Genomic DNA, 13,207 nt, shown 5'->3' on the forward strand with positions numbered 1-13,207 from the left:
GGTAGCTACTAATGGTTCTATTGCCATTATCTTAAAGTTGTACAGAAATAAGATACAATTTAGATTTTTTGCATATTACTGATGGCCACAGACATTTACCTTTGAGAACAATGAGCTAGAGAAAGTGGTATGTGGGAGAATAGGGGATTATTTTGTTAAACTGTCATTTTAAGAACTTTGCTGTGGTTCGCATCTGTAATCACAGCACTTGGGGAGGCCGAGGTGGGAGGTTTGCTTGAGCCCATGAGTTTGAGACCAGCCTGGGCAACATAGCAAGACCCATCTCTACAAAAAATTAAAAAATTAACCAGGCATGGCGGTGTGTAACTGTAATCCTCGGTATCCTGGAGGTTGAGGCAGGAAGATAGCTTGAGCCCAGGAGTTTGAGGCTGTAGTGAACTATGAGATTGTGCCAGTGTACTGCAGCCTGGGCAACAGATCAAGATTCTGTCTCAAAAAAAGAAAAAGAATATTTTTACCTTTTAAATTAAGCTGATGTTTATTAACTTTATCACTAGTTAGTATTTTATAATTATTATACTGGTTTATAATAAAGATAACAGTGCTTAAGGGAAGTGTTAGGCAACAGCTTATTATTGGCCATATCTTCCTCATTTCTATTACTTTTTAAAGATAACTTTTTTTGAAACTCAAAAGATCTATGATTAAGTATCTTTTTCTTCATGATATATTTAAGCAAAGAAGGTGATAATAATTTATCTGTAAAACCCAGTGATAAATATAAAGGAAAGAATACTTACTTTTTTTGAGTTCTGTATATCAGATGCCATGCAAGATGCTTTACAGCAACAAAAGAGAGAAAATTGAGATTGTTTTAGGGGACGTAGGAGTGATTTTTCTAGCTTTATAAATGCTTTAGTGGTTTACCTGCAAATATCAAATGGTATTTTCTTTTTTTTTTTTTTTTTTTTTGAGATGTAGTCTCACTCTGTCACCCATGCTGGAGTGCAGTGACGCAGTTTCGGCTCAGTGCAACCTCTCCCTCCCTGGTTCAAGTGATTCTCCTGCCTCAGCCTTCTGAATAGCTGGGACTATAGGCCTGTGCCACCACACTCAGCTTATTTTTATATTTTTAGTAGAGATGCGGTTTCACCATGTTGCTCAGGCTGGTCTCAAACTCCTGACCTCAAGTGATCCACTCACCTCAGCCTCCTAAAGTTTTGGGATTACAGGTGTAAGCCATCATGCCCAGCCTCAAATGATATTTTCACATCAAGAGGCATACAATGATTTTTTTCTTTTTTGTTATTATTTGCAAACCAGGCACAGAAAAGAATCAGAGATTTGAGGTCTTTGTTTAAAAAAAATGGTTCTAGTATGTGACAAGAAAATGCTTTGCAAAATTAATGAAACATGTTGGTCTACAGTGCAGTTCCCAAAGATAAGGACAGACAATGCTTTAAACTACGCCAAGGAATTGATAAGAAGATTGTCATCTATGTGCAGCAAACAACTAATAAAGAACTTGCCATTGAAAGGTAAGCATTTTTAGTAAGTTTAGCTTAAATATAAATTTTGACTTTTATCAATCTAATGGCATAGTTTTACACTGTATTAAAAAATGTATTTTCAAAGTATTTTGTTCCCTAGGATATTATTTTGTTTACTGAAGTCAGTGCTTCATTACTTTGAAATAGCTACTAGAAATCATCAGCTAATATGCTCTCTTCAAGTATGTGGTAATAAAAGGCAAACAGAATTAGCTTATCTTGAAGCAAGGATTATTATTTTAGCGACACAAATGTATTGATAATTCTAATGTGTCTTCTTTTCTATCAGCAAGAATTTGTTTTTAAAGTGGCCTAATTTAAACGTTCTTTTGTGTTATCTTTTTTCTTAAATTTATGTCAGTTCTTTTTTTGCAGGTGTTTTGGTCTTCTCCTTAGTCCAGGAAAAGATGTACGAAATAGTGACATGCACTTATTAGATTTGGTAAGAATTTATTTTTGCTAGAAAGTTACATACTGTTTCCTCAGTAAAGGTTGTTTCATTTTTTCTCATCTGAATCTAATGTTAAAACATGTTTATAAAGGTGATCTTTTAAGCTATAAAACAATATACAAAGATAAGGTAACTTCCTTTTTCCTGACTAGCTGTTTACAAGTCTGACTTTGGATAAGCCTTGGTCTGTTATCTGTGTGGTGATGATAAAATTCTTGTTTAAATATTTGAGTACGGTTGATGTGATAATCAAAAGAGAAAATTTATTGAAGAATTATTATAGACTGTCATGTATCCTTACCAATAGTAGGAGTTATTAGTATTATTCCCATTATCTGAAAATCTTTATTTTCAGAACTAAAAATTATATGGTGATAATTCACTTTAAAGAAGAATCCAGCATCAGATTTAGGTTGTGGATTTTCTTAACGTGTATACAATTTGATATGTTTCATAAGCATTTACATGTAACTTCAGGACAGTTGCATAAATAATTGCCACATTTTTTTACCATAAATGTAATCATTCACATACACTTATCTGATCCTCCTCCATATTCTTATATTTTTGCAGCTTCTGGTTTTTAAAGGCAGCAAGATAGGGGTTAACTGTTGTTCACTCACTTTGGCATTCAGATTTATCTTTACTCTTTTTTTCTAGGAATCTATGGGCAAAAGTTCAGATGGAAAGTCCTATGTTATTACTGGGAGCTGGAATCCAAAATCCCCACATTTTCAAGTTGTAAATGAAGAAACTCCTAAAGGTGATACTATTTGTTGACATCATGAACAGAAATTTTAGTCTCAAGAAGATACGCAAAACTAAGGACCACTTCTTTAACCAATATCCAGTGTTTACCTAATTCTGGTGAAACCAAAGAATTTGAATAGTTCTTCAGTTTATTATTAAATTTGATCTGTAAGCAAAGTGTCACTTTTTCCCACTTTTCCATCCTTTTTTTCATTTTTTCCTTCCCCTCTTTCTTTTCTTTCTATTTATATGCTTATTTACTTACAGACTTCTAGGTTTTATTTTTGTACAGAGGTAATCCATGCAATAAATGGTTAAAAATTTCAAAGGATTTACAGGGAAAAGTGAGTCTACCACAGTCCCCACGGCTCCGTCCCAAAGGAATCACTGTTAGCAGTTTCTTGTGTAGCTTTTCAAATACTCTATGCATAAAGTATCTGGAAGATATTTCATATGCTCTTTGAATGACATTTAATAGCTGCATATTATCCCATTCTGAAAATGTAATTAGCTTAATAAATGCCTCTTATTGAGCATTTTCCCCCCTTCAATTTTTTGTTATTAATAGCAGTATAAATAAATAGTTAAAGGATATAAGCAGACCATTCAAATACCATTGTTAACCAAGTTTAAAACTTGAGAAGTCTCAGTGTTGATGAGGGTGCCATAAAGAAGTCATATGCCACTTGTGCAGAAAAATCTGACAGTACAGTGGTTTTTTTTTGTTTATTTTTGTTTTGTTGAGACAGAGTCTCACTCTGTCACCCAGGCTGGAATGCTGTGGCGCGGTCTTGTGTCACTGTGGCCTCTACTTCCCGGGTTTAAGTGATTTTCCTACCTCAGCCTCCCAAGTAGCTGGGACTGCAGGCATGTGCCACCACACCTGGCTAATTTTTGTATTTTTAGTAGAGACGATGTTTAACCGTGTTGGCCAGGCTGGACTCATGGGCTCTAGTGATCTGCCTGCCTTGGTCTCCCGATGACAGTACAGTTTTAAAAGTTTTACAGTGTATACTACTGTCAGTTACTTTAAAATAATTCTCAGTGTGGAATTTTTTTTTTTGAAATCGGTTATTTGTCTAATTATTTACATGTTTAGTTGATACTTAAGGTATCTTGAAAGTTTATAATGAAATAGCTTTTATGGAATCTTATGAGCAAATACATTTGTGTTTCTGATTTACCTCTTCAGCCTCTCTCTTTCTTTGTTTAGATAAAGTCCTGTTTATGACCACAGCTGTAGATTTGGTAATAACAGAAGTACAGGAGCCTGTTCGATTTCTCCTGGAGACAAAAGTCCGCGTTTGCTCACCTAATGAAAGATTATTCTGGCCCTTCAGCAAACGTAGTACTACTGAAAATTTCTTTTTGAAACTAAAACAGGTATTGTACTTTTCTATTAATATAGAAGGGGGAATAAGAAGGGAGAAATCACTTCTGAGACTGATTTCTAAGCTCTCAGATCTTTAAACAGTCGTGTATTTTAAGAGGAAAAATGATATTTTTCATATTTTCCTGCCTGTTTATTATTTTCATTGCTCTTCGTTTCTTCCCAAAGATCCACATTTCCATTTGGTCTCATTTTCTTTCAACCCGAAGAACAGCATTTCTTTTAGTGTAGATCTGCTAAAGATGTATTCTCTTAAACTTCTCTAGGTGAAAATGTCTTTTTTTGGCTTTCATCCCAGTAGGATATTTTCACTGGATAGGATTCTGGTTGACTTTTTTTTCTTTAAAGATGTCATTCCTATTCTTCCGGCTTTCATTTTTATTGTTGTTGTTATTTGTTTGTTTGTTTGTTTGTTTTTGAGACAAAGTCTTGCTCTGTCACCATCCAGGCTGGAGTGCAGTGGCGCAGTCTTGGCTCACTGCAACCTCCGCCTCCTGGGTTCAAGTGATTTTCCTGCCTCAACTTCCAGAGTAGCTGGGACTACAAGTGGGTGCCAGCATGCCCGGCTAATTTTTGTGTGTGTGTGTTTTTAGTAGAGATAGGGTTTCACCATGTTGGCCAGGCTGGTCTTGAACTCCTCACCTCAGGTGATCTGCCCACCTCGACCTTCCAAAGACCTGAGATTATAGATGTGAGCCACCTTGCGCAGCCAGCCCTTCCATTGTTTTTGATGAGAAGTCAGCGTTCATTTATGTTACTGTTCCTCTAGGTATAATGTGTCATTTTCTTCTTGCTGCTTTTAAGATTATTTATCTTTGGTTTTCAGATGTTTAACTGTGACATGATTAGGTACAGTTTTCTTTTGGTTTATCCTGCTTGGGATTTGTTGGGGTTCTTGCATTTTTAAATTTATGCTTTTTTAATTTTTTTTTTTTTAAAACCAGATTTGGGGGAAATCTGGCCCATTATTTCTTAAACTTTTTTTTCTGCCCATCTCTCTTCTCTTTGATTCTGGGATTGTAATTATCTATATTTAGAGCTTTTGATATCTCTTAGGCTCTGTTTTTTCCCAGTCTTTTTTTCTGTGTTTTCTTCAGATGGGATACTTTCTATTAATATGTCTTAAAGTTTGCTGATTTTTATCAACTTCTAATCTGTTAGTCATTCAATGAATTTTTAGAATATTTTCTGTATTTTTTGTTTTTAAAATGTCTGTGTGGTTCTTTTATTATCTCTGTTTTCTCTTGATTTCCTATTTGTTCTTTTATACTGAGCAGATTTTCTTTTAAATCCTTAAGCATAATTAACAGTGCAACCACTTTAGAATTTTGCCTGCTAATTTTCATGTATGATGATGCATATTTTTGTTTCTTTGTAATTTTGGATTACATGTTAAACATCTTAAGTGATACATTGTAGAGACTGTATTCTGTTACTTTCTTCTGAAGAGTCTTGATTTTTTTTTTTTTTTAATTGTGCAGTTAACTTGATCAAAGTTAAACTTCATACTTTGTCTTTCCTGTGGGTGGGCAGCAGCTAAAATCTCTGTTCTCTTTTGGCCCCCCGTTATTCTTTTTTTTTTTTTTTTTTTTTGAAGCAGAGTCTCACTCTGTAGCCCAGGCTGGAGTGCAGTACCGGATCTCAGCTCACTGTAAGCTCCGCCTCCCGGGTTCACACCATTCTCCTGCCTCAGCCTCCCGAGTAGCTGGGACTACAGGCGCCTGCCGCCTCGCCCGGCTAATTTTTTGTATTTTTTAGTAGAGACAGGGTTTCACCGTGTTAGCCAGGATGGTCTCGATCTCCTGACCCTGTGATCCGCCGGTCTCGGCCTCCCAAAGTGCTGGGATTACAGGCTTGAGCCAGCACGCCCGGCCCGGCCCACAGTTATTCTACCACCTACTGCTTCCATTTTTTACTTTCCTTTGTAGCAAAACTCCTTGGAAGATATCAAGGTCACCACTGATTTAAATTGCTAATCTGAGTCCTCATCTTGACCTGTCTGTAGCATTTTCTATAGATGGTTACTTTCTTTTCGTTAAAGCTCCTCTTTCTCTTAGTTTTCAGGACATCTTAAGCTTAACATGTCCAAAAAGATTCATTATCTCATCTCCATCTAATCACTTCTCACCAGCTAGAGTACGGTAATCCTCATCTGAGTCATCATTTATAGCAATAGCCTTTTTTTTTTCTTTCTTAAAATACTGATGGGATTTTGCCATGTTGCCCAGTCTGGTCTTGACCTCCTGGGCTCAAGAAGTCTGCCTACCTCAGCCTCCCAAAGTGCTGGGATTACACTGCATGAGCCACCACACCTGGCCTAGCAGTAGCCTCTTTACCCATCACATTATTTCTATCTTTGTCCCCTCATGATTTCTTTTCAACATAATAGTAGCTTAAGGTCAGATCTTACCACTTGACTGCATCAAACCCTCCAGCCTTGTTTTACTCAATAAAAGCCAAAGTTTTACTCAGTAAAAGCCGAAGTGCTGGGATTAACAGGCTTGAGCCACCGCACCTGACCTTGTTTTTTATTTAGTAGAGATGGGGTTTCACTATGTTGGCCAGGCTGGTCTTGAACTCCTGACCTCATGATCCGCCTGCCTCGGCCTCCCAAAGTGATGGGATTACAGGTGGGAGCCACCGTGCCTGGCCCTATTTTTTATTTTTTTAGCCAGAACTTTTACATACTGATATGCTATGTAACATACTTTTATATCGTTTATTATCTGCTTTGCATATTAGAGTCCTCCACTAAGGAGAGATTCTTAATCTGTCTTACTCACTGATTTATGCCAAGTACCTGGAACATAGTAATTCTCAATAAATATATGTTGAATTGATTTTATTTACATGCAACTTCTCTTTTCTATCATATAAAATTAAAGTGTTGTATGTGGGACTTACTTGAATATACTTTTCCATATTACATTTTTTTATTTTGATAGCAAGAATTTTGACTCTAGTGTACCCAAGTTAGCCCTATTGGGTATATTTAGAAAAAGGAAATAAGCAGAGCAGGCATAGACACTTCTTTCCAGTGTTGTCCTAAGAGACAGAAAGTAAGCCTGAGTTCCAGCACTGTTCTTCCAGCTCTTCATTGTAGCAGGAGTAGAGGATTATTAGCATGGGGTCATCGTCTAGAACTTGAATTTGAAGTCAGAGCACATGGATTTTTCTGCTAGCTTGTTAACTTTGAGCAAGTTCCCTCAACTCTCTGAGTGTCAGTTTACTAAATTGTAAATTGTCAGCATAATAGAATCTTCCTCATAGTGTTAAAAACTGTACAACATGCTTAGAATAGTTCCCAGTACATAGTAAGTTCTCCCTACACATTTGCTGTTATTATTGAGAAGAATTATACAACCTCTGTGGGATACCAAATTAATAAAAAAGCGCTAAGTGTTGAAATCAGAACAGCATTGATGATTTAGATGGAGGGCGAGCCCCGGGAGAAGAATGCATCAGAAATTAAACCACTTTACAAATATAACTTTGAAAATTTAGAGATTAAGAGAGAATGATCTTTAAAAGTTTCTAGATGGTCTGTAATCCCAGCCTTTGGGAGGCCAAGGATCCCAAAGGATCCCTTTGGGCGGATCGCCTGAGGTTGGGAGTTTGAGACCAGCCTGACCAATATGAAGAAACCCCGTCTCTACCAAAAATACAAAATTAACCAGGCCTGGTGGCGCACACCTGTAATCCCAGCTACTTGGGAGGCTGAGGCAGGAGAATTGCTTGAACCCAGGAGGCAGAGGTTGCAGTGAGCCGAGATCATGCAATCGCACTCCAGCCTGGGCAACGAGCAAAACTCCATCAAAAAAAAAAAAAAAAAAAAGTTTCTAGATGGTAAATACAAATTAGTTGTATACATTTTTTTAACTTTTTGTGTGTATATATATATATTTTTTTTTTTTTTTACTTACTAGCCTGAGAATAGTAGTATAATACTTTTTAGTAAAAAGTTTTATGTAAAAATAGCTCTGTTTAATTAGCGTTCTAACCCTTTAATCTCATTTTAGTGAACATGAATTAAGATTCCCCTGATCTTGCATTTCCTTTGACACCTAATGTTATACAACCTTGGAATCAAAGGCTGCATGGGTTTACAAGGTTTTGTGGTTGAGTGTAGAAGAATACATCTTTCTATGGAAACAAATTTATTTAATTTTTTAAAATTTATTTTTTATTTTTAGCAACCATAATCAGAGCTGCATGTTAATTCAATGTAAAACTTTTAAAATATTCTCATATAGTATGTTATTCAAATAATAACATAACTTCTATTAATAACTTCTTAATTTTTTTTTAGTTAGGCTAAAAAATGACTTGATGGGGTAAACTAGCCAAAAACATACCTGAGACGCAGCCTAAGAGACTGCTCTGGACTCTTTGTTAAGGCTATAAACTAAACTTAAGCCATATTTTCACTATTTTCTTTTCAAAAAGCAGAAGTGTGTATGTGGAAGCTGGGGGAAGAGCAGGAAATTCCTGATAATAATCTTTTATTTTTCTCCTTATTGGGATAAGTCTTTGTGTTTGTGTGGGGATTTAGGGGAAGTGCTAGGGAGTGGGACAGGAGAGGTAGAATGGGAAGAATTTGAACAACTTTTCACTGTCTTAATAAACTAAATTTGTTTATTCCCTCTTTTACATTCATGGCTTAAAAAGTAATTGAGGTTCAACTGTGACCATCACTGTCTTGGCTACTTCACTTTTTAAAATCTGATATAGTTTTCAGAGTGATTCAATGAGGTTAACTAGTATTTTCACTTTATAGACGAGGAAACTGAGATCCAAAGATACTTAGCAGTAGATTTTATGGGATGTTATATGAACAAAATATGTATCTAAGCCTTTTAAAAGTCTCAGCCAGGACACTCTCCAGAGAAACATGCTACTTTTGTCCTTTCATCTCTAAGAGTATTTTTAGGATTTACTGAAATTAAGCGTAATTTAAAATTTTAACCATATTCAGTTCTCCTTAGACTGAAAAGGAAATAGTGATATGGAGCAAATTTTAAGAATATACAACATACAGCATTTCTGTTTTTTTGCTGCCAGTGTGGGAAAACAATATGTAAATGCTTTTTAAGACGTGTTTAAAAATTGATTCTTTTTCCTTTCATTAAAATTATCTGGTGACTCAGCAACTCCTTTTTATCCTGGAAGCCTTCCCATCTGTGAGATTGTTATATTAAGATAGCATCATATTAGAGAAGAAACTAAAAATTAATAGAGACAAGAGGATTGCTTTTTTAGACTTAAATTTTCTTATACTACTTACTGAAAGAGCAAGAAAATGATCTAATGAATAGATTTTCCAGTAGTGACATAAGGCGAACAGAAGACCAATTAAACATTCTTGGAACTATAGAATAATGTAATTTTTATTGCCAATTAAACTGAGGGGTCTTAAAATCTTTCATAAAATTACTGTTTTATAAATGAAGAAGCTGATATCTGAAAGACTAAGTGGTATGGCCAAGGTTGTACAGATAATTAGTATAACTATAACTGGATACTCGGGCCTCTTAGTTTAATTTGCTGACAGTGTATGTATGTGGCACACAACTACACCTCTCAAGATAAAAATATCCAAATGCTTTCTACTCCATTGCTAAATTGAGAGGTGTGTGATATTAGGTTGTTCCAGTATTTCTGATGGGAAGTGTGATCACTTAATTAAGGTGGTGACCACTAGATCTCTCCTTTGTAAAACAGGGTTTTTCTTGACATTTAGCAAGTAATCTTTGGGGGTGACACTTTGGCAACTTCCAAATATCCTGTTCCTCAACAAAGTCTTTTTTGTTTTTTTTCCTTCACTTTGTCGCCCAGCCTGGAGTGCAGTGTCAAAAGCACGGCTCGCTACAGCCTTGACCTCCTGGGCTCAAGTGGTCCTCCTGCATCAACCTCCCAAGTAGCTGGGATGAAGGTGCACCACTATGGCTGGCTAATTTTTTAATTTTTTGGAGAGATGGAGTTTCACCATGTTGCCCAGGCTGGTCTCAAACTGGAGTTCAAGTGATACTCCCACCTCAGCCTCCCAAAGTGCTGAGATTATAGGCATGAGCCACTATGCCCAATCAATAACTAATTAACTAATATTTTTAGTATCCATTGGTGATACTTGCCTGAATCAGTTGAGTTCATTCACATGTTTTCAATAATAATTTGATATTACAGGATTTTCTTCTTTTTAAAATACTTATATGCATATATTTTATTTACAGTAACAGTAAATAATTTATTTGCCTTATCTTCATCAAAATCTAAAAAAGTCAGCCAGGCACGGTGGCTCATGCCTATAATCGCAGCACTTTGGGAAGCTGAGGCAGGTGGATCACCTGAGGTCAGGAGTTCAAGACCAGCCTGACCAACCTCTCTCTATTGAAAATACAAAATTAGCTGGGTGTGGTGGTGAACATCTGTAATCCCAGCTACTCAGGAGGCTGAGGCAGGAGAATCGCTTGAACCTGGGAGGCAGAAGTTGCAGTGAGCCGGGATCGCACTATTGCACTCCAGCCTGGGCAACAAGAGTGAAACTGCATCTCAAAAAAAAGAAAGAAAAACAAAACAAAAAAGTATTGCAGTTAATGATAGAATTATTGGATGAAATTTAAGATTTTATAGAAATTCTTTTTGTCCTTTGAATATGTTTCAGTAAGATTATAAAATGATTGCTATTTAAAAATCACTGGGAATAATTTTTTTATTGTGGTTCTGTTACCATTTGACATATAATTAGGTTAATTTGTTTCCATTTATTTTAGTTTAGGGGCTTGGGATTTTTTTTTTCTTTTTGGTTTTTTGAATATGTAAAATACTTATAAATGTCATAATTATGTAGAAATGTGTACTTGAAATCTGCTTCCATTTGTATCTCCTTACCCCCATACCCATAGATAACAATTATTATGGTTTATGGTTTATTATCCCGATTTTATTTTTGTGAAGATAAAATTCTATATATTTTTAACTTCCTTCTAAAATAAAAGTATACATTGCTTTTTAAACTTAATATATCCTGGGGATCATTCCACATCAGTACTTAGAGATTTCCTCATTTGCGTTTTAATGGCTATTTAGTACTGTCTTACTTGGGTGAACTGTGGGCTTTTCAACCAGTCCGCTATTGATGGACACTTGGACTGGCTTCCAGTCGTTTGCTATTCCAAATAATGTTGCGGTGTGGAATGTTATGTATGTGTTATTTTGATTTTATGAAAGTGCATCTTAGAATAGACTCCTATTAGTATAATCACTGACACATAAGGTGAATGTATACATGATATTGTTATATTTGCCAAATTCCCTTCTATAGAGGGTGTAACCATGGACAGGGTATGAGAATACCTGTCTCTCTGCAGGCTTGTCAAGTGTGTTGTCAAACTTAAGGATCTGATCAATGAGGCATTGGTGTCTACGAGTAGTTTTACTTCATCCTCTGCCCTTTTAATGTATAAAGGTGACTTTTCTGTGAATTTTCTATTCATATCTTTTGTTCATTTTTCACTTTTCTCTTTGATTTTGGTCTTTTTTGTCTTTATTTTCAGAACCTCTTTGTATATTCAAGAGATTAACCCTTTGAGATAATGATATTCCTCCCAGTTTGTCACTTATCTTTTAACTTACATCATGGTGATTCTTTTTGGGTTTGTCATGCAGTTTCTTTTTATGTACTTGAATTTATCAATATTTTCTTTTAAACCTTTCTGGATTTGGGATCATAGTTAGAAAGGCTTTCCTAACTCCCAAGTTACAAAAAGAATACACTCTTCTGTTACTCTCCTGTTACTTACATGGTTTCATTTTACTACTTTTATATTTCTGATTCATTAGTATTTTATTCTGATGTACTCTGGTATATAGCATGAAGTGTGGATTTGATTTAATCTTTTTCCAAATGGCTATTCTCTTGTTCTAACACCATTCATTAAAAACTCTTAACTTTTCTACCCAGTAATTTGAAATGCTACACTTATATATGAAATTTCCATGTGTGTTTGGACCTCTTTCTGGTATTTATATTCTGTTCCTCTGGTCTTGCATTAGAATCACACAGTCATAATTATGTAGACTTTATTTTATTTTATTTTATTTATTTATTTATTTATTTATTTATTTATTTATTTATTTTGAGATGGGGTCTCACTCTGTCACCCAGACTGGAGTGCAGTGGCATGATCTCGGCTCACTGCAGCCTCCACCTCCCAGGTTCAAGCAATTCCCCCACCTCAGCCTCCCGAGTAGCTGGGATTATAGGGGTGCACCACCATGCCTGGCTAATGTTTTGTATTTTTGATAGAAATGGGGTTTTACCATGTTAGTTAGGCTGGTCTTGAACTCCTGACCTCAGGTGATCCACCCGCCTCAGCCTCCTAAAGTACTGGGATTACAGGTGTGAGCCACCACACCTGGCAGTGTGTAGACTTTATAATATGTTTTAATATCTGGTAGGTGCACCTTCCCTCCTCAAATACTCCTTTTTGTGGGTTTTCCTGGATTTTCTTTCTTATTCATTTTTCATATAAACTTTATGTTCAACTTGTCTGGCTCTGGGAAAAAAACTACTGGTGTTTTTCATTTGTTTGTGGGGTTGTGTTTTTTTGAGACAGTCTCGCTGTAGAGTGCAGTGGCACGATCCTGGCTCACTGCAACCTCCTTCTCCCAGATTCAAGTGATTCTCTTGTCTCAGCCTCCAGAGTAGCTGGGATTACAGGCATGTGCTGCCAGGCCCAGATAATTTTTTGTATTTTTAGTACAGACGGGCTTTCACCATGTTTGAACTCCTGGCCTCAAGTAATCCACTTGCCTAGGCCTCCCAAAGTGCTGGGATTACAGGTGTGAGCGACTGAGCTTGGCCTTTTTTTTTTTTTTTTTTTTTTTCCCCCCCCGAGACAGAGTCTTACTCTACTACACAGGCTGGAGTACAGTGGAACAATCTCAGCTCATTGCAGCCTCTGCCTTCGGGGCTCAAATGATCCTCCCGTGTCAGCCTCCTGAATAGCTGGGACTACAGGTGCGTGCCACCACACCTGGCTCAATTTGTGTGTGTGTGTGTGTGTGTGTGTATATATATATATATAATTTTTTTTTTTTTTCTTT

At 36.2% G+C, this 13,207-nt stretch overlaps 1 protein-coding gene across 3 annotated transcripts in view; it reads left to right on the top strand.

Moving 5' to 3' along the window:
- RABGAP1 (RAB GTPase activating protein 1) overlaps positions 1 to 13,207 on the top strand; it is a 170,834-nt gene that overhangs the window by 60,077 nt on the left and 97,550 nt on the right. For all 3 annotated transcript variants that reach the window (XM_008006338.3, XM_008006337.3, XM_008006339.3), the window contains 4 exons: positions 1,389 to 1,499; positions 1,887 to 1,953; positions 2,623 to 2,725; positions 3,926 to 4,095. In XM_008006338.3, coding sequence (XP_008004529.3) covers positions 1,389 to 1,499; positions 1,887 to 1,953; positions 2,623 to 2,725; positions 3,926 to 4,095 — 451 coding nt within the window. The remainder of the gene's footprint in view (positions 1 to 1,388; positions 1,500 to 1,886; positions 1,954 to 2,622; positions 2,726 to 3,925; positions 4,096 to 13,207) is intronic.

This window comes from Chlorocebus sabaeus, chromosome 12 (genome assembly GCF_047675955.1).
Source record: "Chlorocebus sabaeus isolate Y175 chromosome 12, mChlSab1.0.hap1, whole genome shotgun sequence".
In the NCBI taxonomy this organism is placed as follows: domain Eukaryota; kingdom Metazoa; phylum Chordata; class Mammalia; order Primates; family Cercopithecidae; genus Chlorocebus; species Chlorocebus sabaeus.